This window comes from Acinonyx jubatus, chromosome X (assembly GCF_027475565.1).
Source record: "Acinonyx jubatus isolate Ajub_Pintada_27869175 chromosome X, VMU_Ajub_asm_v1.0, whole genome shotgun sequence".
In the NCBI taxonomy this organism is placed as follows: Eukaryota; Metazoa; Chordata; class Mammalia; order Carnivora; family Felidae; genus Acinonyx; species Acinonyx jubatus.
This window is the reverse complement of record NC_069389.1, coordinates 82,172,524-82,197,429: the sequence shown is the minus strand read 5'-3', so window position 1 is coordinate 82,197,429 and position 24,906 is coordinate 82,172,524. Positions and strand designations below refer to the sequence as shown.

The window sequence follows — 24,906 nt, the reverse complement described above, 5'->3', positions numbered from 1 at the left end:
AATTTTAGTGATTTGTTTGAGCTTCATGTTATTAAGTAGTTCCTCTATAATTTGAGGGCCCCAGTGTAAAATTAAAATTCAAAGTCACTTGTGATAAACTATTCAAGATGTCAACAGTAAATCATTAAACCAAGAACCATCCCTTCTAAGTGTGGAACCATGTGTACCTACACAAGTTGTATACTTATGAAGCTGGCCCTGGTTGTTATAAATATTTTGAGGATCATACACTCCTTTTGGAAATTTAATGAAAGCTATAGATACGTGCATATATTCACATACCCACACACACAATTTTGCATACAGTTTCAGAGGGTTTGTGAACTTATTTCAGCCCTGTTCATGTATACTAAATGTTTTTAAACTTTTTTAACGTTTATTTATTTTTGAGACAGAGAGAGACAGAGCATGAATGGGGGAGGGTCAGAGAGAGGGAGACACAGAATCTGAAACAGGCTCCAGGCTCTGAGCTGTCAGCACAGAGCCCGACGCGGGTCTTGAACTCATGGACTGCGAGATCATGACCTGAGCTGAAGTTGGCCGCTTAACAGACTGAGCCACCCAGGCGCCCCATATGTATACTAAATTAAGATCCACTAAATTAGATGGATCCCATGAGACTCTAGGAGACAGAACTAGGATCTACTGATGGAAGCTTACAAACAGACAGATTTTGGTGTCTTAACAGTTAAAGACTTTTCAAAATTAGACAGGCTCCTTTACTAGGCACTTGATTCTGAAAGTATAGCTTTCAACTAGACCATCACCCGTGTGGTGTGCTCTAGAAAGAATTTCTATACCAGTGGGAGCCTGGATTAGATAACCTCTCTGGTTCCTTACTACATGAAGACTTTGTGAGTACAGTATAACCATAAAGAGTCTCTACCTTACAACTCTTGTTTGTCCACCCCATTTTCTGATAACTTGAAAATACTTGGTTTCAGCTATCTTGATTTATTTCATTTTCTTTGACAAGGTCTTTACCTTCCTGAAAGCCAGGTTTATGTAAATTAACCCAGAACCTATGGGTTTATATAAAATCAACATGTTAATGTATACAAAGTAATGCAAAAGATCCATCCTCCAGTTTCTCAAAAAAAATCTTATCACCTTCCCAAATGGACACTGAAAACAGCAGAAATAATGAATGTGAAAATGGCAGACAAAGATCTTAATAAAGAGCAACAAAAAGGGCAGCCAGTAAATGCAAGGGGAACATCTAAGAAAACTGATACAAGTTCCTTCTAATAAAACTCTTCAGAGGTCAGAGGGTATGATATGCCCTATCTTATAATTCAGTGAATAAAATACAAAAGTAAAAGTCCTAAAACGACATTAGAAAAGAGAAAGGTGAAATTTCCCAGAACATAGAGCTGTTCATTCTCTTCCCTTTATATGTGAGAGAGGTAAACCTAATATCCTGGGTCACAAAACATTGGAGTCAGGGTTTGAACCTTCTAAGAGGAAATAGAAAGGCTCTCTTTAGACAGAAAAACAAATGTCATTTTAGAAACAAATTGTCAATGACTTTAAAGATGTTTTTGTTCTAACTTCCTGGTAATGATATTCACAACAAACGACATATTTCCTGTCTACTTTTCTAATCAGCAGGATGAGCTGGTGAACCACATTTTGGTGCCATTCAGGGGATCTGCTCCTGAATTAAAAGGTACAACTAGAAAAGGAAGGACAAAGGCACATAACTGGGTAGTGGATTTTTTTAAATTATGTCCTAAGGGCCCTTTTGGTATGCAGTTTTCATTTTTATCGCATTCAAGTTGTAACTTGGATCTAAGGTAGATTTCTTGAACTCATGATCAGATTCTAGATATCTGCTCACTAATTGGTCAGCTCTTTAAGAAAACAGAATTAATTCTAAGTAAAAAGCAGGCTAAAATCAGTAGCAATAGCTTTGGCCAAGCAGCAGTTAGGTGAAACACAAAGGATTTAACAATGACACCTAGGGATTAAATAAAATGAAAAGAAGTACAAGAGGTCTGGGCTCTGATATCAAAGGAGAAATTAGAGAGTGACTGGGGAAGAGCTCAAGGAGCTAGAAGACTTTGCTTTGAACAAAAATAAAAAGGGAGGATAAAATGCAGAGGCTCAATAAAAGGCTAACTTAGACCTGGTAGATGTAGCAGCATGTTGATAAAATCAGGTGCTCCTACTCTCTTAACAATTGGGGATCTAGTTCCTTTATATTGTCATTCCACTGGGTATGCTGTATAAGTCAAAAATATTTGCACTACAGGGTTTAAAACCTGCTCATTCCCAGTTCTGCCATTACTGTTGTTTTGTCTATTATTTTGCAGCAAAGGCATAAGTTTAAATATGGGTTCCCATGGCGTATATTGCAGAAAGAGACTTTGGCTCTTCATTTACACAGCGTGTTTTAAGGCTTTTTGTAATTGCAGGCTACATGAATTGTATTTTCTCTTAAAAAAATAAAACAATTAGCCATCCCTCTCCAGATTTTGCTCTTCAATGGTCTGTCTTTAGCTAGTTCATACCACTTGAGTCATAAATAGGTTGTCACTGAACATTGAGGAGATTAAGCTGAAGTATGTGGTGTTTATACACTGAAAGACTATAAAGTGTATGCTAATGTGGGCTCTGCAGATGAGGATGGAGATGTACAAGGTTCCAACAGCACTGGTAAATCCTCCTCATCAGACAGCAGAACCTGAGGGTAGGTAGCTGTGCTCTGGCCATAATACTGAACTGTGAGAAGTGGAATACTTGGTAATACAAGATTGCTCAGCGACTTCCTATCTCAGTCACTCTGTTCTTCAAGCCTGCTAGTGTGCCAGCAATTCAAAAGCATTTATTCAGTCACCTAACAAACATTTGTACGTTAACTACTATGTGCAAGGCAGTCTTCCAGGTACAGAGAATTTCAAACAAAACAGTTCTTGCCTTTGAAGAGTTCACAAGTGTGTGGAAAAAAGATAGATATACAAATAACTAAATCACAATATGACCAGTTCCATTACTGAGGAATAAACAAAATTCTATAGGAACACAGGGGAAGGAAAATTAAATCTGCCTGTAAGAGTTGGGTGGGTGGGGACAATCCAGGGAAAGCTTCACAGAGAAAATGACATTTGAAATGGGTCATCAAAGATGAGTAAGATTATCAAAAGGCAAAGAAGGTGGGAAGCGATTTAGAAGTGAAGAAAAGCATAAGATCAAATGCTCAGAGCTGGGAAACTGAATAATTTTGTTTTTTGGATTTTGTTTTTGTATTTTGGTTTTGGGTTTCTTTTAATGATGAATAACCCAAAATGCTTTGGGGGGGGCATGTGGCCTGTTTAATTACTAAATGAATAAACAAATTAAGAAATAAACTAAGACAGACCTTGTATACCACAGATTGTATGCCACAAGGCATTTAAACTTCATCCTGTATGCAATAGGGAGTCAAAGGAGTTTTATTTCATAGGAGCAGGCATGGTCATATCTACAATTAAAAGCAAACAAACTAGTAAAAAAAATCTGCAAGTACTATTTAAAAAATGTGTTAGAGTGTAGAAGGGCCTGAAAGCTGAAGGTAGGAAGACCAGGTAGGAGGATTGCACAATCTTTACGAAAGAAATGATGAAAGGCTGAACAGGGTCAATGGAAGGTAGGATGAAGAGGTGTTGGGGGAGGCAGATTTGGAAGATATTTTAGAAATAGAATTAGAACTTGGTGGTTACTAGCTATGGAAAATTATGAAAGATTTGGAGATGACACTATATATTCTGGCTCAAAAAGAATGAGACATTTTAACCATCTTAACCAAGATAAGGTATACAATAGGAAGGGAGGAATTTGAAGGAAGGAGATTAAAAGTTCAGTTTGGAATGAGTTCAAAGCAGGACAGCCAAATGAAGATGTCTAACAGGAAAATGCTTCATGTATCTCAGAAGACACAGAAAGACTGTATTGCTAGATCTAGAAGCCTCAAAGGGGCAGGGGGTCTTATCTGTGGCTGCACATTAGAATCACCTCAAAGTTAAAATATAATTTAAAAAGATAATGAAGCCCAGACCTCACTCCAACCTAAATAAATCAGTATCTCTAGGGGGTGAGACTTATACAAGGGTATTTTTTAAAATATTTTTAATTTAATTTTGAGAGACTGCAAGTGGGGGAGGGACAGAGAGAGAGAGGGACAGAGGATCTAAAGTGGGCTCTGCACTGACAGCAGGGAGCCCAATGTGGGGCTTTAGCTCAGGAGATCAAGGCCTGAACAAAAGTCAGATGCTCAACCAACTGAGCCACCCAGGTGCCCCCAAGAGTATCTTTTAAAAGCTCCCTAGATGATTCTATTCTGTAACTGGTGTTGAGAAACACCAACAGTGGATAGTTAATACCAAGGGAATGAAAACTCAGGAAAAATAGAGGATTATTTTTAAAGGGCATATTGAGGAGAAAATACTGGTGAAAAACAACTTTGTAAGGACAGTAAGAAGAAAATGAGGTAAAAATGGAGACTAAAAAAGAGTGGATACAAAGATCCAAGATAAAATGGTGTCACTTGAGCAAGAGGAGAAGAGTGTCAAAATGGAAGTCATGTCCAAAAGAATCAAATGCTCAGTAGTGTCACAAAGTACCAACCCAGATTGGTTTAAAAATGAACTAGTCATCACCTATTAGAGAACAGGACAGTTTTGAGTAAAGGGGAGAGGGAGAGATAGGTCAAGAAAACTGAATCTTCTTAATACTGTTCAGACTTAGCAATGGCTATATGCCCAAGAAAGAAGCAAAGTATTAAGGCAGAGTGGCTGCGGGGAGTGCCAAAGGTAAAATCTGCTTCCTGTAACCTTTTATTCAACCTCCAATCGGAATTGCTTGACTGCTTGAAGGGTAACTAGAGCTATGCCTCAGAGTCACCTGCTTTGGGAAAAATGGAAAGATCCAGAGGTGGTTCTGTGATCATCTAAGCAGACTAGCTCTCACAAACTAGAACATCAGGTAGGGGAAACTTATTGCATATGTGCAAAGATCAGCCCAATCACCGGTACAGAAACTCTAAAAGCTGTTATTCCTTCTCATGTCAGACTCCTAAGACAGCCACATGATGGTAAACTGCTACTTTAGATCTATAGAAGGAATGTATTACAGTGCCACCTGCTGGTAATGCTAAGACCAGAAAGAAGTTCCTTTCTTTTTTTTCTTTTTTGGTTGTTGTTATTGTTGTTTCATCATTAATTCCCTGAGGCTGAAGACTGGAGAACACAAACTTAATTTTAATTTATAATTGAGGGCGACGCCTTACTCAGTAATTTCTTTTATTCAAATACATTTTCATAATTGAAAATAAAGCTGATTGAACCTTATTACAGCAAATGGAAAGCATGTGAACAGAAACACTAGAAGCCCAAGACTAGAATGTCCCCTCAACCTTGCCCTTTGTCTTCCAATTGAAGTAATTCAATATATTTCCTTTCTAGACTCTCAATATATTTCCTATAATTTTGAAAACTGGATATACACTCAAGACACCATCTGTCTAGCTCTTGTTTCTGTGCAAATATGTCTCCTCAACTAGTTGGATCTTATACTATGCTCCAGCCAATCTGGGCTATTTAGTACTCAAAAATAGCCTGCCCTTTAAGCATCCATACATTTGCTCCTGCTGTTCTCTCTGCTAAGAATATCACCCCCATCACTATCCCCAACCCAGTCTTTATAGTCAATTTCAAATGACACCTCTCCCATGAAGCCTTCCCTAATCACCCTCATTCCCAGCTGGAAATAGCTTCTTTCATCTGTACCTCTTTTATGGTACTTACTTTTCATACCTTTTATAAGAGTTGTAAATAAAACATATCCATGGTGTAGTGAAAGAGCATAATCTTTGCAAGCAGTTCATGGTCCAAAACCTGGATTTCCCATTTAATAGCTGGTGACCTCAGATAAACTTACCCTCCCTGAGTTTCAGGTTTCTCATCTCTAAAATGAAGATAACAGTGCCCAAAGGGGCAGAATGGCAGAGAATTTAAGAGAAGGACACTGGACCCAGATAAATCTGGGTTTAAATCCTGGTTCTTCCCTTTACTTGCTATATAAAAGTGGCCATTTAGCCACTCTAAGCCTCAGTTTTCCAAATATTTCAAACAAAACAAGAGTGGGACCTACTACCTCAGTGTCTTTGTATGAAGAAACAATGTATGTAAAGTGCCTGGCATATAGTAGCACTACGCATGTTAATTTATCCCTTCCCCTATGATTTAATGAATTCTTTGGGGGCAAATTGCATGCCTTATCCATTTCTTATCACCTAAAGGTAGCTGCACAGTACTTTTTTACACAGTCGTTTTGCATGTTTGGTGAATTAATAAATACCACGTTTCTACAATATTCCTTAGCATAATTTAGTTCCAGGCAACCAATGTCTCATTTCTCCACAAAGCAATGATGCCAAATACACGTCATTCATCTGAAGAGTTTATGGGTGCCTCTTAAAACCATGTATTTCTTGTCTGTAACCTTTTAGGGAGAATACACTTACAATACAGCTCTCCTAAGTCACACCCACAGAGAAAAGCAAGGCTGGACTTTTCTTAGCCTGGGGGAAGGTCATCAAATTTCAAGGCATATCTTTTAAACTGAACAGTTCTGGTACAATCCTCACAAAGTGTCATGCTTCTCTATGATAGTTTTAGATAAATATATGGAAGCAAAAATAGGGCAAGAATCAGAATATTAGCAAAAGTTTAAATCTGCATATTCAGTATTCCTCTAATGGACTAGGGGTGTCATGCATATTTTAAGAAATCTCTGGATAACAGATTTCCCCAGGGACCACACTACAATAGGAAGTAATGGTATACTTTTACAGAATACATATTTCATTTAGGGCAAATTACACCTGTAGAAGTCAACAGAGCCACAAGGGATGCACTTTAGCCTGACATGCCTATATGAGTGCGGTTATGATAGAAACTAACCTAGCAGAAATGATAGGCATTCAAAGCTTCTCTCCACTCTGGCAGATACACTATCCTTTCATTCCAAAACAACAGAATAGAAAAAAAGCCCATTCACTGCAGTTCTTGGCTGTTCTTCTGGATGGGCTAAATCCTAACATCAAAATTAATAGAATTCTCAATTTACTCTTACTTCTTTCACATTTTCCCCCTTTATGGACAGTAACAAATCCAACATGATACCAAGCTTGGTAACTTGTGTATTTGGATCATACTACAGAGTTGTATAAGATCCCCATATGGAGCTGTTTTCAGACTTTCCAGCATTTAAATTATTAAGTATTTTAATTAGTTTAATTATCCACATGAAACTATATTTTCATTTAGAAGGACCAGTGTCAAAAAGGACTTCAATATTTCAATTATATCAGATGTTGCTGATGTTGTATAGCAACCCAAATAATGAATTTAGGTCTTAACTCACATTTTCCTTCACCATCCTTTGTTGCCCACCTTAATAGAATGGTCAGAGATTTAACCAAATGTATTTCTTTGCTGCTGATTTTAATATCTCCCTCACTCCCCCCCCCCTCTCGTGCGCGCGGGCACACACACACACACACACTCACTTCTGAGGAACACACACATCATAGTCAACATGGGGATTTTAGTAAGCAATGAAATTTTTTTCATTTGGATTTAGATTGTCAAAAATTGTTTAATTGACAATTATAGTTAGTAAATGTATATTGAGAGAGGAATTCTGATATTCTGTTGGTGGAAAAACAGATTTGGTACAGTGACATTGGTGGGCAATTTGTCAGCATCTTTTAAGTTTTTAAATAAAAGCTGTATGTGATATTTCCACTTGTAGGAATCTATTCTACAAAAAAAATGTTTTTCTAATACACTACGACATGTAATAGGATGTCCTTTGCAGCATTGTTTTGGAATAGCAAAAACCTCCAGATAAAAACATAACCTGCATAAATAAAGCACAGGTTTAAATTTATAATAAATCCACACAATTGAAAAACTACATTGTATTTAAAAGTTTAAGTTACAAAGGTATTGCCAAGGATTAGAGGTTATGATATCATGTTAAGGGACAAATAAAGTTGAAGAATACAGTATGATTCTAAGTTTGAAAATTACATGATTTAACCTATATACGTCATACACACACACACACACACACACACACACACACACACAAAGAAACTATCTGGGGGAATCTATATGAAATGCAATGGGTTATCTCTGAAAATGAAGTCATAAGAGAATATTCTATTTTGATATTGTTTGAATGTTTATTAAGCATAATATATTATTACAATAAGAAAAATATTAAAACAATCTTACTACTTGATTTCCAAGATACAATACGTGAAACAAAAAGGAGCATAAAAAGCAAATAGTTAAGTTTTGCTACATTTTAAGTATGAAATAAGGGGAAACAAAATATACATAATGACTTGTGAAAAGAGAAATACCAGAAACTAAAGAAATTGATTATAAATAGTAGATATGTGAGACAAGGTGGAAGAAAAAGTTATGCAAATGAGATTTCTTTGATGAATTTCTCTTTATATAATTTTGAATTTTCAATTATATGTTTTATGCTTTTGGAAATAAAATTTAATCAAAAAGGATAAAAAAGCAAGTCAAGTAAGACACAAATGAACTTATCCATTGAATTAATAGCATAACCACAGAGAAAATTAATTAACTCAAGTAAATTTTAAACATAACACTCTGAATATACAGATTTAGTAGGATTAGTTCAAAGGACAAAAAGAATTGTAAACTATCTTGTGCTTTTTAGTAGGCTTGTTATTGATACTAGTTTTGGTACAGTAGTTCAGAAACTATTTTGCATGAATTATAGGAGAAAATAATTAACTAAGTATATAGATGTTGATGGGAATTAGATTTCCACTGTGAGAAAAAAAGATAAAAATGTGGAATGGGTAAAGGTGAAGAACCCTGTCATGTTGGATTTGAATCAGAAGTATCCAAATTAAATCACAGTTTTTAAAAATCATTTATGAACAGCATTTTCCACTAGAAAGAATCAGGAAAAATGGCTATTTCTAGTGCTGGGACAGTGAAAGTATGAAAGGTAAGCCTGGAGCATCTTTATGACAGAAAGCAAGGAAGTGCTCAAAGAATGATGGGGTATCAAAAGATAACAAGAAAACTTTTACTTCAGGCTATGATGAAATAACTGGAACCAGACTAGTTCTCCCATAGAATGTAATGATAAAAGTGGACAAAATATATGAAGCAACTATTCTCAGGTGGTGCAAGACTGTGATCTCAGTGATCTCGGTGGCAGGGGGCGGGGTGTGGAGAATGAAACTCATGTAGTGAGCCCAACAGCCAACCCAGCTCTCCACTTGAGGACAATTCCCCAACTATGTCACAGTGAATGCAAATTCTAACAAGAGACCAGATGTCTTGTTGAGCTGAAGTTACAGATATCAGAGCAGCTAAAATGGCTGAAACCTTCAGTAAAAGGAGAGAGCTTCACAAAGGGGAGCCCATGAAATCTGTATGGAGGTTCTCTATGAGCCCCTGACTGAAGACTGGGCTAACATGAACAAAACATGTCTCCCAAAGGTTTATCATCAGAGAGTGACCATTATACAGTTAATAACAGAACAGTGATATTAGAGGACAAACAGTACTACTAGGAAACACTTTGTTAACACCTGGTCTTTCAGTTGAGACTCCAGAAAGTTCCTGATTTATAAGAAAGAACTATGTCATAAAATACAAATACAGTCTACTCTAGATTCTCCCTAATGAAGCCTAAAACCAAGCTTTGACAAAATTCACAAGGGAGAAAAAGATTAGAGATTGAATCCCACCAAATCATAGGTGATTGAGACATACCTTGGGTTTTCCACAGATCTATTCTAAGAAAGGATAAAACTAAATACCAAAAGTTCAAGATTAGTAGCTGAACTGTTGCTATAACACAATACCCTTTAGAAGAACATAAAATAATCTAGTATCATGACAATGTATTATCAACAAATTTCAGTACTCAATTAAAAAAAATAACTTGACATGGAAAAAAAGTAACCTACATCAACGAAAAAAAAAAAAGAATTATAAAAAAAAAAAACACTCTTGAGATGGCCCAGACATTGGATTTAGCAGATAAAGACTTTAAGGTAGCTATAATAAATATGCCTAAAGACCTAACAAAATATTCTTCAAGACATAAAGAAACATATGGCCTCAATGAGTTATCAGATTATAAGCATCAACAGAGAAATGGAACCTATAAAAGGATGCAAAGGGAAATTTCTAAAACTGAAAAGTATAGAAATTGAAATAAAAATTTCACTGTATGGGCTTTAGCAGATAGCAGAATAAAAAATCAGTGATCTTGGGGTGCCTGGATGGCTCAGTGGAGTAAGTGTCCAACTTCAGTTCAGGTCATGATCTCACAGTTTGTGAGTTCAAGCCCCACTTTGGGCTCTGTGCTGACAGCTCAGAGCCTGAAGCCTGCTTCAGATTCTGTGTCTCCCTCCTCTCTGCCCCTCCCCTGCTCACATTCATGCTCGCTCTCTCTCTCAATAAATAAATAAATATTTTTAAAAATCTTTAAAAAAGAATCAGTGATCTGGAAGACAGATCAGTAAAAATTTTCCAATCTGAAAAGTATAGAAAAAATAACTGAAGCAATATGAATAGAATCTCAGAACCTGATAAATAATTATAAAGCAGTCAAGCATTCATGCAATAGGAGTTTCAGAAGGGAGGAGATTGAGAATGGGGCAGAAAATATCTAAAAATAATAAACATTGCTCCAATTTGATGAGAAACTTTAATTCAAAAGTTCAAGAATTTTAGCTATACCTAAGCCTGATCGATACAAAGAAAACGACTAAACACATGATGGTCAAGGTTCTGAAAAGCAAAGAGAAAGAGAAAGTCTTTAAAGCAGCCAGAGGAAAAAAAGGCATTACATACAAGGCAACCATGATAAGACTGTCCACTTGGCTTCTCATGAGAAACTATACAGACTGGAAAACAATGGAATGACATCTGTAGATAAGGAAACTCTCAACATTGCATTCTATATCTGGGGCAAATAACCCTCAAACGTGAGGTGAAACAAATACATTTTTATATAAACAAAAGCTGAATTTATCTCTGGCATACTTGTGCTATGACAAAAGGTAAAAAAAAAAAAAAAATGTCCAACAAACTGAGAAGGAATGACCAGAGGGAAAGAAAAGCACTAGAAATGGTAAATACATGAATAAATGTATAAGTTGTGTTTCTCATTTCTCATAACTACTTAGAAAATTAAAAACTGATGATTTAGAGCAAATAATTGCAGTTTAAGAAAGTGTTTATAATATATGTTGAAGTAAAATACATAACAATACCATGAAGGATGAAGGACTACAAATATATAATTATACTGTTGTAAGGCTATTACATTTGTGAAACTGGAAGTTAGAAATGTAAGTGTGAAATATGATGTGTGAAGTACAAAGGGGGAAGTATAAGGCATGAAGTGATAAGCAAGAAGAGGAAAGTAACAAATATGATGGTTCACATGTGAAGTATGTAGTGGTACAATATTAACTCTAAATAGACTTTGTAAAGTTAAGGATGCTCATTGTAAGCCCTAGAGCAGGGGATAGCAGATTTTTTTCTGTAAAGGGCCACGTAGTAAGTATTTTAAGCATTGTTGGCCACACAGTCTTTGTAGTAACTGCTCAACTCTATTATAGCACCAAAGCAGCCATAGACAATATGCAAATAAAGGAGTGTGACTGTGTTCCATTATTATTTTTTATAAAAACAGGAAATGGGTAGGTTTAGCCCACAAGCCATAGTTTGTGACCCCCAATCTTAAGTACCCACTAAAAATATTTAAAAGGTATAGTTATAAAGCCAATAGAGGACATAAAAATGGAATACTAAAAATTATTAAGCTAACCCAAAATAAAACATAAATACAGCAACAGGTAAAAACAGTAACAAAAAACTAGGGGCACCTAGGTGGCTCAGTTGGTTGAGTGACTGACTTCAGCTCAGGTCATGATCTCAACGTTTGTGAATTCAAGCCCCACATTGGTCTCACAGCTATCAATGCAGAGCCAGCTTCAGATCTTCTGTCCCTCTCTCTCTCTGCCCCTCCCGCAGTTGCACTCTCTCAAAAATAAATAAAACATTTCAAAATAATACTAGTAAAATAAAAATTAAAAAAAATTTAAAAAACTAGAAGAGACAAATAGAAAATGGTTACTTAAACATATCAAAAATTATATCCATTGTAAATGGACTAATCACTTCATCTAAAAGATAAACATTGTTAGATTGGATAAAAAGACTCAATAATATGGAGTGTATAAAATATGCATTTCACATTTGAAGCTACAAATAGGATGAGAGTAAAAGGATAATAAAAATATATATAAAACACATAAAAACAGTAAGCATAAGTCAACACAACTCTATTAAACACAGACGAAGTGAAATTCAAGACAAATCGCATTACAGGAGATAAGGAGGGTAATTTTTCAGGAAGAGAAAAGAATTCTAAATATGTATCCAACTAATAAGAGCATCAAAATTCATGAGGTAAAGTTGAGAAAGGTAAAGGGAGAATGAGACAAATCCACAATTATAGTTGGATATATTAATAACCCTCTCTCACTAATTGATAGTACAAGTATCCAATAAAATCAGTAAGGATATAAAAGAAAAAACACTGTCAGCCATCTTGACCTGACTGAAATTCATAGAACACTGCATAGCATAATACACAAGTGCATATGGAATACTCATCAATAGAGGCCATATGCTGGAACATGGAATAAATCTCAGTAAATATCAAGAGACTGAAATATTATAGGATACATTCTCTGATATACATACATTGGAATTAAATTAGAAATAATACAAATAATATAGCTATAAGATCCTTACTATTTTGAAATTAACATAATTTTTTAATTTATTTTTTTTAATTTACATCCAAGTTGGTTAGCATATAGTAACAATGATTTCAGGAGTAGATTCCTTAATGCCCCTTACCATTTAGCCCATCTTCCCTCCCACAACCCCTCCAATAACCCTCTGTTTGTTCGTTCTCCATATTTAAGAGTCTCTTATATAACACACTTTTAAATAATTTCAGTTCAAAGAATAAATTACAAGGGAAATCAGAAAATGTTTTGAACTACATAATAATGAAAATACAATTGATTAAAATTTTGGGTTCACAGCTAAGGCAATACTTAGAGGGACTTATTTATTTATTTACTTACTTACTTACTTATTTAATATGAAATTTATTGTCAAATTGGTTTCCATACAACACCCAGTGCTCATCCCAACAGGTGCCCTCCTCAATACCCATCAGCACCCTCCCCTCCCTCCCACCCCCCATCAACCCTCAGTTTGTTCACAGTTTTTAAGAGTCTCTTATGTTTTGGCTCCCTCTTAGAGGGACATTTTTAACTTTAAATGCCTTTATTAGATAAGAAGGAAGGTTTAGGATCTGTGATTTGAGTTTCCACCTTAAGAAACTACAAAAAGAAGTAGAACTTAAACCCCAAATAAGAAAACAAAATAATGAATGGACAAGGAACAATTAAATAAACAAGCAACAAAGAATAATTAACCAAGTCAAAAACTGATTCCTTCACAAGATTAATGAATTTAATAAACCCTTAGCAAGCAAGACTAATCAACAGAAAAGAAAAGAAAATGAGGAATGAAAGCAGGGATAATATTACAGATCTTATAGGGATTTGAAAGATATTAAATGAATATTATGAATGGCTCATGTCAATAAATTTTAAAACTTAGATGAATAAATCCTTTACAAAAACACAAATTACCAAAACTGACTTAAGAAGGAAGAGAAAATCTGAGTGGCTCCATGCCTATTGAAGAAATCAAAGCATCAATAAACAAAAACTTTCCACAAATGGAACTTCAAGTCCAGAGAATATCAATAGTCAATACTCTCAAACTTTTGAGGAAGCAATAATGCCATTCAGAAAAGAGGAGGTAACAATGTTTCCTAAGATGAGGCAAACACAATTCTGACACCAAAACCTAAAGAAAACATTACCAAAATATTACAGACAATATCACTAATGAACACAGATGCAAAAATCCTCAAAAACCAAAAAAAATTTAAATAAAGACAGCAATATATAAAATGAATAATACATCATGACTAAGTAGGGCTTATCTATTATAGTAAGAGTGGTTGAATACTTGAAAATCAATTCATTTGATTCACCACATTAACATAATAAAGGAGAAAATCATCATCATCTCAATAGATGCAAAAAGAGCATGTGACAAAATTCAGTACCAATTCCCAATAAAAAAAATCTCATCAAAGTAGGAATAGAAAGGAAATTCCTCAATCTCTTAAAGGGTTACCTGTAAAAACTCATAGCTAACATCATACTTAATGGTAAAAAAGAGCAACAGGGAGCAAGAGAGGGAGGAGAGAAAACATGCAACAAAATGTTAACAACTGGTGAAGACAGGTAAAGAGTATATTGAGGGGCCATTGTACTATTCTTGTAACTTTTCTATAGGTTTTAAATGTTTCAAGATTATAAAGATAAAAACATAAAAAGAAACTAACTCCTATCTGTCTCAGAGTAAAATTCCCAAGTCAAGTTCTGTTTTCCCCCATGGGATTATTTTAGACTTCTCTTTCATCTGGCTACCCTTTGTAGTCATCCCTATAGATGACTGCAAGAGTCATCATTCATCGTTATTCTACTGAAAAATAAAATCTACTACTAATCTATACTACTGTAACCAGAACTCAGGAACACTATCTTTTAGCGTGACTTATCTGACTTAGCCAACTTCAACCATTCTCCATTTGCTGGCTTACACTTCTCCCTACATGCATGTGCCATACCCATTGCCATCTTCTAACCGTTTCTCTCATACTATGCTCTTTTCCTTTAATGTGCTCCTGCCTTATTCCAGCTCACTCTTGGTCCTAACTGCTGTCAGGGCCTGGCTCAAGCCTCTCATCTTCTACAGAGTGTCCAATATATCCTGTCTTTCTGTGGCTCCCCTGGCTTTGGAGGCCTGCTGTGTAAGTTTAATACTGAATCAAATTCTCTTTTGTTACTCCAAGTTTCATATGTGAAGCATCCCCAGGAAAAGTATTTCCTCCCAGTTAATTAGATCTCTTATTTTTATTATATATTTAAATGACTTGTAGAAAAAATCATTTATAAATATATCTATAAGTGCTAAACATCATTCAAAATTCTTTTCTAATTTTTGATTAGTGTAAATGAATATTTTAACATCATTGTGTACTGGGTTTTTTGTTTTTTGCTTACTATTATTTATATTCACATTTCTATATATGAATGTAGTCTAAATGGTGGTCATTTTAATAGCTGCATAGCACTCTCTCAGGTTAACACAATTTGCTTAACCATTCATTTATCCCAATGAGAGTAAATATTATTCAACAAGGGAGTTTTGCTTTATTTTCCCTACCCTCTTGCCCCACAAGATTAGTGTAATATTGCACATATAGTAAGAGTTTAATAAGTATTTCATGACTGACTATGCATTTGACCATATAAAATTCAATGACTAAAAATCCTAAAATTATTTGCCCTTCAACTTCTTTAATAAGGGTGTTTCATTCAGGTTCATTCTGGCCATACATTGTTTCTGACTTATCACTCTCATCCCTGACCACTCCTTACTTAATAGAAACTTTGTTCCATACTCCCAACACTAATACCACTCCTATACCAGCTCCAATAACTAAGTCAAGCCTTCCAGTACCACTTTTCCTTTTTTCCAAGATCCAGTTTACTCCATGGAAGTCACCCTAATTAAAGAGATAAAAGTATCAAATCTCATGTTATCCATATCAGGTACAGAAGAGATCACAGGGAGGTATTTTTCTCCTTGATCTTAGCTCATTAGCATAAATTTAGAAGATGAGATTTCACTAACACCTTGTTATCTTTTAACTTCTAATCTGGTACTCTAGCAATCCAAGTTATAGGTACAATGTGAATATCCTCAGAGCAACATTACTTCTAATCACTATTTTAAAATAAAATATTTTGTCTCCTTTTTAAGAATTTGAAGCATGATATTTCATTTTATTTTTAATTATATAACAATCAATTTCACAGGGAAAGTTATTTTACTTACACTTGGAAGTTGTTTGAAATACTCTTTCTAGCTTTGGGTAGAAATGCAAACTCATGTAACCTCTATTTCTGCCTTAAGATCTTCCTCAATCATATGACTAGAAATTCTAAAACCAAAGAATTTTTAGTGAAAACAAACTACTACTCTCTCATCAACAATCATAAAGCTCCATAATTCTATAAACCTACAAGCTAAAGCCTCATGTAAAACCATTCATGGCATTGGATGTTCAAGTCGATCCAAAATGTATCTATAAGTACTCACTATGTGCCAGCAGGCCTTCACATCCTCCTTACCCCTAGGGTCTACATTTTCGTAGTTGATCAAGATATTTTGATAATTCTGCAATTTTCCTTGAAACACCAGATCATTGAGAAGTTGCTTTGTTGTAGTCATTCTCCAAATGTACTGATTGCAAAATAACCCAATTTGGATTCAGAATTAAACATAACTTCTCATCAAATTGGTCACCCTATTCCTTATTCCTTTCTTCCCTGATATGAAGATCCAGGCTGGGGAGCCTAATGCCAACAACTGCCTAACACAGCTCACATTTTCCTGTAGCAACAACAGCAAAAGTCAGAGAAAAGCAAAGGGGAGAGTTAAATGCCCCCTCCCAAATAAAAACCATGTATATTCTGAGGACATAATTTTTGAGGCAAAAAGAAATAGCTATATAGAAGCTCTTGGGTGTTCTCTTCCTGAGAGAGTTTTTCTCCCACCCATCCTATTAAAAATTAGTTTTGATACATGTGTCCTCCACTGGGCATGTCTGCCATTCAATAGACTTTGTCAAGATATTAGCCAATTCCCTGCCATAAAGAATGACACGTTTAAGTAAAGCAAACCTATTTTTAATTGAGTAGATTTTCTAAATGACCTTATTTAGTCTTAGATGTAGAGAATGCCATTGCTGAAGGACCTCATGGACATTCTGTGAAGATGACAAGCTTACACTTGATCAATCAGCTACAGTGCTTAAAATTAGATGCTAATGCAAAAAAAAATTAGATGCTAATGCAACCTCAGAGCCATTTTTTTCTGTTTACCTATGTAGAGTTGATATTTGGGCTTGCCCAGTGTGAATAGGTATTACCTAGAAACATAACCTGTGCTACAGCTTTTAAAAACTGTATATTACCAGAAACTAGGAGGTTCATTTCAATATGTGCCCAAGCTAAATTAAAAAAAAAAAAAGTTAAGTCTTTTATTTTTTTTCCTTGATTGACAAGTACAGAAAAAGAAGCTTCCATCCCTTGGTCTTGTGTCTTGTGCATTAAAGAAACTTTGGCATTAGTTGAAGAGATATTAGTGAAAGAGATCCCTGTCTATAATGAATGGCACAAAAATCATTATAATTGGCTTCACATCTCACACTAAATAGTTATTAATATTAATGAGTGAAAGGAACAATCATTCATTTTTCACTTGGGAAAAGGGAAGTAGGGGGAAAAATGAAAGTTCTGAGTTCCATTGGTGATTCCAAGAAGAACAAATATGCAAGTTTAAATCTGGATCTCTTTAATTGGCAAAGGCCAAAGGACCTCACAGATTGCATGAAACAAAATTTTGTACTACAGATTTGTCAAAGCAATCTTTAATGTTCTTTAAAAAATAAGGTCAAATAGGACCATCATAATGAGAGTGCAAATAATTCTATTTTTTTTACATAAAATAATAATATTATCATGAGTGTAGGGGCTGGGAAGGATGTTATGAGGTACCTAAATAGAAAGAAAGAGTGAAAAGAACTGCTCTAAAGTACTCCCATTCCCATCACCTATGGGTAACTTAGGACGTCTTTTATTTATCCCATGCTTGATTTTTGTTTTTGTATTTTGAAATAAAAAAACAAAACACCATACACAGACATGCACAAACCAACAACATAAACCCATTAGTCTTTCCTGCCTACTCCATATGCACCACAAATAAAAGCAAGAAGGCTTTTATTTTATGAGAGAAAGACTAACTGCATTCAAACCATCTCCACTGCCCAGATCTGTAGGAAAAGTTTTGTTCCAAAATTATAATTTCTATTGTCCTATGAGGTAGCTGAGGGTAAACATATGGGGAAACAGAGACTGAAATTATTCAAATGCATTCACTCAAAGGGGAATAGCTTTTTGGGTAATGTTTCTTCAATAAAGTTCACTGCAAATATGGCATCACTTGGCCACATTAAGAAGACACAACTAAGAACCTCTCATAAGCCACAAATGGCCTCACACTTGCTAATAAAGAATAAAGGAGCAAAGCATAAAAAAGTTAATATTTAAAGGGCACCTGTGTGTCAATGAGAACTTCCTCTATGTATACACATTGTTAACAATCTTTGTCCTTATAAATATAATGAGCAAACCAAGGAAAGAAAACTGAATACATACACACAGAGCAACTTGTTTTTGTTTCTTAGTTTGGATTTTACATGAATTAAACTTCCATAATATAGATGTCTTTTTTTGTAATTATCTGTTTTTTTCAAATATAATTTATCAAATTGGTTTCCATACAACACCCAGGGTTCATCCAAACAAGTGCCCTCCTCCCTGCCCATCACACACTTTCCACTCTCCCCCACCCCCCACCTACCCTTAGTTTGTTCTCAGTCCTTAAGAGTCTCTTCTGGTTTGCCTCCCTCCCTCTCTGTAACTTATTTTTTGCCCTTCCCCTCTCCCATGGTCTTCTGTTAAGATTCTCAAGATCCACATATGAGTAAAAACATATGGTATCAGTCTTTTTCTGCCTGGCTTATTTCACTTAGCATAATACCCTCCAGTCCCATCCACGTTGCTGCAAATGGCCAGATTTCATTCTTTCTCCAAAGGCAAGGGAATTGAAAGCAAAAATGAACTATTGGGACCTCATCAATATAGATGTCTTTTTAAACTCTCAATTCCTTTTCTTTGCTTTCAGACTCTGCTACATTAGGACACAGCAAAGTGAAGAACATGGAATCTGGTCCAAGAGGTTACTTTTGCTAGTAAGTAATATCTCCGAGTATTTTATTTTAGCAAAAATCAATCTGAACCAAGACTGAAAGTGAAAATGTGACTTCAAGATTAAGGCAAGGTAAGGCAGCCACGTAAAATATACCAAGTTAGAGATATTATAGGTAAAATATTAAACACAGCTGAAAAAGATTCACAATATGCAAAAATGTGTTAAATACACAAGTCTTAAGGGGAGAAAAAGCTAATATATTGCCCTGCCCTTATCATTACAGAATCCTTTGGACTTCAGTAGTGGTGCTCTATTTTACAACCTGTGACACATTTATGCTAAACTTATTAATGTGATATCAATTGAAGAACAATACTGTTCTTTAGTTATTTCAATTAGCAAGTATTCCTGCCTCAGAAAACAAACATTAACCAAATTCCAAGCACTAGCCAGCATTTATTGCTTTGAAAAATAGGCATGCACTTTATTTTCTGGGTTTTATACTTAATGAGAAAGTAAAGAGCATACATTTAATTCTAGGAAATAACTGAATTAGAAGCCAGCAGAAAGCCCCTTCACAGTCTTTTGTTTCCATGTAATAATACATTCTTCAATGTCTTACTGGGATGATTGTAGACAGAAAATCAATTCTTAAAATCTCATGCATGGTTTGTAATTATAGCTAGACTATATAATAAAAACTGAAAGACATATATATTCAAGTGTTTTTAAACAATGTTTAAGCTCTGATTGGGACATCTACCGATGACAGCTGATCTTTCAGTACAAGCATGGCTGCCTGCCAGACCACCATGTTCTATGAATAGATATTTCTTCTCAAGAAATTCCTCTTCAGGCAATTAGCTAATATTTCTTAACTTGGAGGCTTTAAACTTCTGCCTGTTAGAGATTCAGTAAAAATGTGAAAATGTAACAAAAAATAAAGCTACATGTCAAAAGAATTCATTTAAACAGTAGTGCTGCACACTCAATTAAGAGGCAAAGGATATATATATATTTTTAAGTTTCCTGTATTTTCATTTACAAATGTTTGCTCCCAGGTGTACAGTCACTAGCAAATGTAACCAACCCCAAGTAGGCCCTTAACATTTCATTGTCCACTGAGAGTACATTGCCACTGAAGTTGAACAAAATTCCACTAGTTCCCCAACATTTTCTCAGTGGTAGGCTAAAATCTCATTCTTATCTTGGCTACCTTCCAACATAGCTGGAGTTCAAGCATTTCTGTTTCAAGATATTCATAGTTAAAGGCACAGATGCTTTCTGGATGTCACAAAAACTACACATTTTTGATCAAATATAATTTGCAAGCAACTTACCAGAATTTCTCTTTGATACCATCCTCAAATTTGTGCTGACTACAGAAGAGACCACAAGGGCCAAAAGAAATGGTGGCTTCATTGTTCACTTTCTTCAGTAGCTGAAAAGTCAAAAAATAATAAGAAATTGAATCACAGATCTTGGCATCAACAAACTAGCAGCTAAAATTTCACATATCTCAAGGACACATTACAGAAACAATGACATTCTAGTGACCTTTGTTTTTATTTTTATTCAAATGGAAGAAAACATGAATGCACACAGTTGAATCATGCCAAAGTTCCCTGCTTAAAACTTTTCAATGGCTTCCCATTGGATTTGGAGTAAAATCTGAACTCCTTCCATTAGGCCATTAAGGGCGTAAAGGTGGGGCCCTGGCTACCTCTTTGATCTTATATGACAACACTCTCCTCCTTGTTGGTTATGCTCCAGCCACTATGAATATTTTATCTGTCCCTGTAATGTGTCAAGGTCATTTGCCTCTTGTAGTCTTTACAGTTTGTCTTCCTCCTAGTATACTTCACCCCACTCTTCACACAGTTGGTTCCTTAACATTCTATTGTCTTCAGTCACACAAAAAACACTTTTTCCAACTACCTAAAGTCTCACTCTGTCATTCTCTGACTCACCTCCCTGCTGTTTTATTCATAAGACTGATCAGCACTTATAATTATTTTGTTTATTTATATCACAAGGGTTTTTACTCAACTTTGACAATATTTTAAAATTAACAATACTGAACTTTAAACAATTGTAATGAACCTGTTCCAAAGAGAAAAATAAGTGTAAAAAGTTTCAAATAGGATCGAGATCCTCTAACAATCAGAATATAAGCACCACAGAGGTATACTGGGTTTATCATAAACCCAAGACATAAATATGGCAAAGGGGACAATAAGAATGAAAGCACAGTGATCCCTAAAATAATGAGTGGAAGCAAATCTGAGTGGAAAAGCAAGAACACCCTCTGGATGTCATTTTAAAGATCCAGAATTCCATGTAAAGATTTGTTTCTTGAATAATTGGTTTGTACCTAAAGGTGCAGAACCTTACCCAGAATTTGAGAGTAACAGGATGATATCAAGCATCGAGTATTCCCAGAATTTACCTCAGAATTTATATCCACCTGGTATCCTAAATTCAGAAAACTTGCAGTTTGGGGTCTGAGGCTACCTGTTCACTATCCAATGCAGCTAGTTCTTTATCATCCCATCTTCTCTCCATCAATAAACAAAGAAGACTGAGAAAGAGGAGAAGGTCACCTTTTGATAACAAAGACAGGTTTTCCTTTCCCAGATGACATGCTGGACTTCTCCCATACTACTGGAACAGTAACAAAGAACTTTGAGGAAGGATGGTGTGTTGGAAATTTCAGATGACAAGAGGCCAGTACTAATCTCTACCAATCCCTATCACATACTAAATTTCTGGTCCCAAGAAGCATGGAATGGATTTGGCACATTACCAAAGATTCAAATTGGACTGGGTAGATGATTCTTGTCAGAGGCTTTACAGCATGGGATAAGATGAGTACACTTGAGAGAAAAGTGATATCATGTCACTAGTTGAAGTTCTGAGGGAAGATTTAATCAAATTTTGAAAGAGACTTCATTGCCAAGAGGAAATGCTGGGGGGATCATCTCATCATCAGGCCTGTCACAACAACTAACTATTTATACAGAGCCTATAGATGGCTAGAAGGGCAATTATGGTCAACCAAGGAAAAGACACAGGCAATCAAAAGCATATTTTTTTCCCTCTCCCTCTTCCCTAGTCATTTGTCTCCCTATGCAACACCAATGGAGAAGGCACATGGCTGATGTGTGAAAATCTACCACACACCCTCCAAATTCCTAGCCACTGGAATGTCTCATCTGTTTAAAGAAAAAGGAAGAGACACTATTTGAATCAGATAGGAGCTTAGAACAAAGTCTTTAAAATCAGAATGAAACTCTGAAAACAGCTGAAAAGTTATATAATCAGACTGAAATGATTATCATTGTCACCATCTCCCCATGGAAAAAACAAAGTACAGTACAGTACAACAAATAGAAATCATTGGGAAAAACAATACTATTTCAGAGTTATACTTCACTGAGTCAAAACTCTTAATGAATCAGTTGCATTTATTAGCTTGGTTGTTTCTGCCCACACCTTGACCACTAGAATATTATATTCATGAAGATAGTCACCTAGTCATTATCCATTTTCAATGGATAAAAGAAGATCGTGTAGATATCATATCAAGGGTCTCATTAATACAAATAAATGGCAGCTTTCATGTTTCTTTTTCAAGTTACCCATTTGTTTGAAATAGAATATCTATTAACAAATATATGATTATTCAAATCCAAGATATGTGGTTTCCCCTGCTATAGCTGACACTGTTGTTACCCTACCCATATCCTCTTGGCCTACCCCAAAAGTCATTTGCAGAAGACTTCCTATGTTTCTCTACCAGGGGGTGCTTTTCTATCTACAAAGTAAGTTGAACAGCAGGGGAGGCAGTCTGGAAGTTCCAAGTTGCTAACACCCCATGAGTTACTTTCAGTAATGGGAGTTAGTGAATAAACACTGCAACTCCCTCACCTGTTGGTATATTCCAGTAAAACTGAGTGGCAAACTGCTCATTAACACACTCTTTGCTTGCTTTTTCTCCCTTCCAGTCTGACTTTCTCATTCCCTTGCAGTACTTTCTGGAATCACTTCCCAAATAAATTACCTATATCTAAATCCTTGTCTTTGGGTCTGCTTTTGGGAGACCCCAAACCAATACTGAAAAGACCATCATGAATTCCACAAAATCCTTTGTTTTACATAAAATTTATTTGCACAGTTTCTAGCTAAGTTTACATAGGCTCTGGACATTCAAAAGGTGGCTTATTATTCAAATTTTCCTAAACCACAGGCACATTCTAGCCCTTCTGTCCTGTCTCCCGGTTTAGAATATATGTTATTCCCAGTGACTTCAATAAGAACATTGGTTCATCTCTGATTTAAGTATTTCTGCTGTATTCACTCCGTTATCAACCCAACCTTGCCAGTGAGATATTAGAAGTCTGTCATGTTCTCCTTTACCTACAATTCATCCTGTCCATGATTGTACATTTCCTATTTCTGACTCTCAGTCATACAAACATCAGGGTAAACAACAGATTCACTTCCCATCCAACAATTTTGTTTTTCACTAAAATACATGATCTATTCAATACTGTTATAAAATAGGCTTTGTTTTAGATGATTTTGTCCAACTGTAGGCCAATGTAAGTGTTTTGGGAAAGTTTAAGGTAGGCTATGCTAAGCTATGATGTTTGATAGGTTAGGTGTATTAAATGCACTTTCAACTTATGATATTTTCAACTTCTAATAGGTTGATATGTAATCCCACTGTAAGTCAAGGAAAATCTGTATTTTATTAAAATAGTAATTATAATGTATTGAGCATTTTTGTGTGCCAAGCATTTCACTAAATTGCTATATGATATTTTATTCTATTAATGACCTTAGGGGTGTTATTATCCCATTTTACTATTCACAAAAGTGATACTTGTGACTTACACAAGGTCACATCAATAGTAAATTAAGGGAAAAAATGAATTTAGGTCCATATGACTACAAATTCCAAGCTCTTAACCACTACTAAGCTATTTTTGCCCTAGGAGTTAGATGTTATGGAAGTCATAAACTAAGTCTAAGATTATAAAACATCGCTCCTTGCTTTCAGGAAGCTATAATCTAACTGTGGAGGTCCATGCATACTTGAGAGTTTAGTCAAGTGCAAGAGAGTGAAGAATGACCTGTATATGTTAAAAGCTAAGGGTGGGAGCCTGGGTGGCGCAGTCGGTTAAGCGTCCGACTTCAGCCAGGTCACGATCGATTTCGCGGTCCGTGAGTTCAAGCCCCGCATCAGGCTCTGGGCTGATGGCTCAGAGCCTGGAGCCTGTTTCCGGTTCTGTGTCTCTCTCTCTCTCTGCCCCTCCCCCATTCATGCTCTGTCTCTCTCTGTCCCAAAAATAAATAAACGTTGAAAAAAAATTAAAAAAAATAAAAAAAAAGCTAAGGGAATATAGAGTAAGACAAGTATTTTGTAGCATGTTCAATAGGTGATGCAGATTTCCCATTGAAAGGGAAAATCTGCCAAACTGCCAATTCAGTCAAAAAGAAAGGCCAGTGTAATCAATCTCCTAGCTGTGTTCATCTGCAACAGAAATCGGCCTTAAAATCATCACTGATCAAGGAATGTCTCAGAACTGTGACCACTAGGCTCCCAGCATACAGTCCCACACATCTGTTTAAATACTAAAAGTGTCAGAAGCATCTCAGGTTATCCCATGGAAATCTTACACTGAAATTTAGGTTTATTACATTGTAACTTTTTTTTCCTCTTGGTGATTTTACAACCAACTTACTGTTGTGTGGAGAAAATGTATAGGAGAAAGTATAATACTTTATATGATGGCAGTTATGCTGCTATTCAATTATTTCAAAATTACATTTT

General features: G+C 35.5%; 1 protein-coding gene across 1 annotated transcript in view; it reads right to left on the bottom strand.

Annotated features, from left to right (window-relative positions):
- IL1RAPL2 (interleukin 1 receptor accessory protein like 2) overlaps positions 1-24,906 on the bottom strand; it is a 1,155,228-nt gene that overhangs the window by 1,073,957 nt on the left and 56,365 nt on the right. The window contains exon 2 of the mRNA XM_027053379.2: positions 20,408-20,508. Within this exon, the coding sequence (XP_026909180.1) occupies positions 20,408-20,489 (82 nt within the window). The 5' untranslated portion in view covers positions 20,490-20,508. The remainder of the gene's footprint in view (positions 1-20,407; positions 20,509-24,906) is intronic.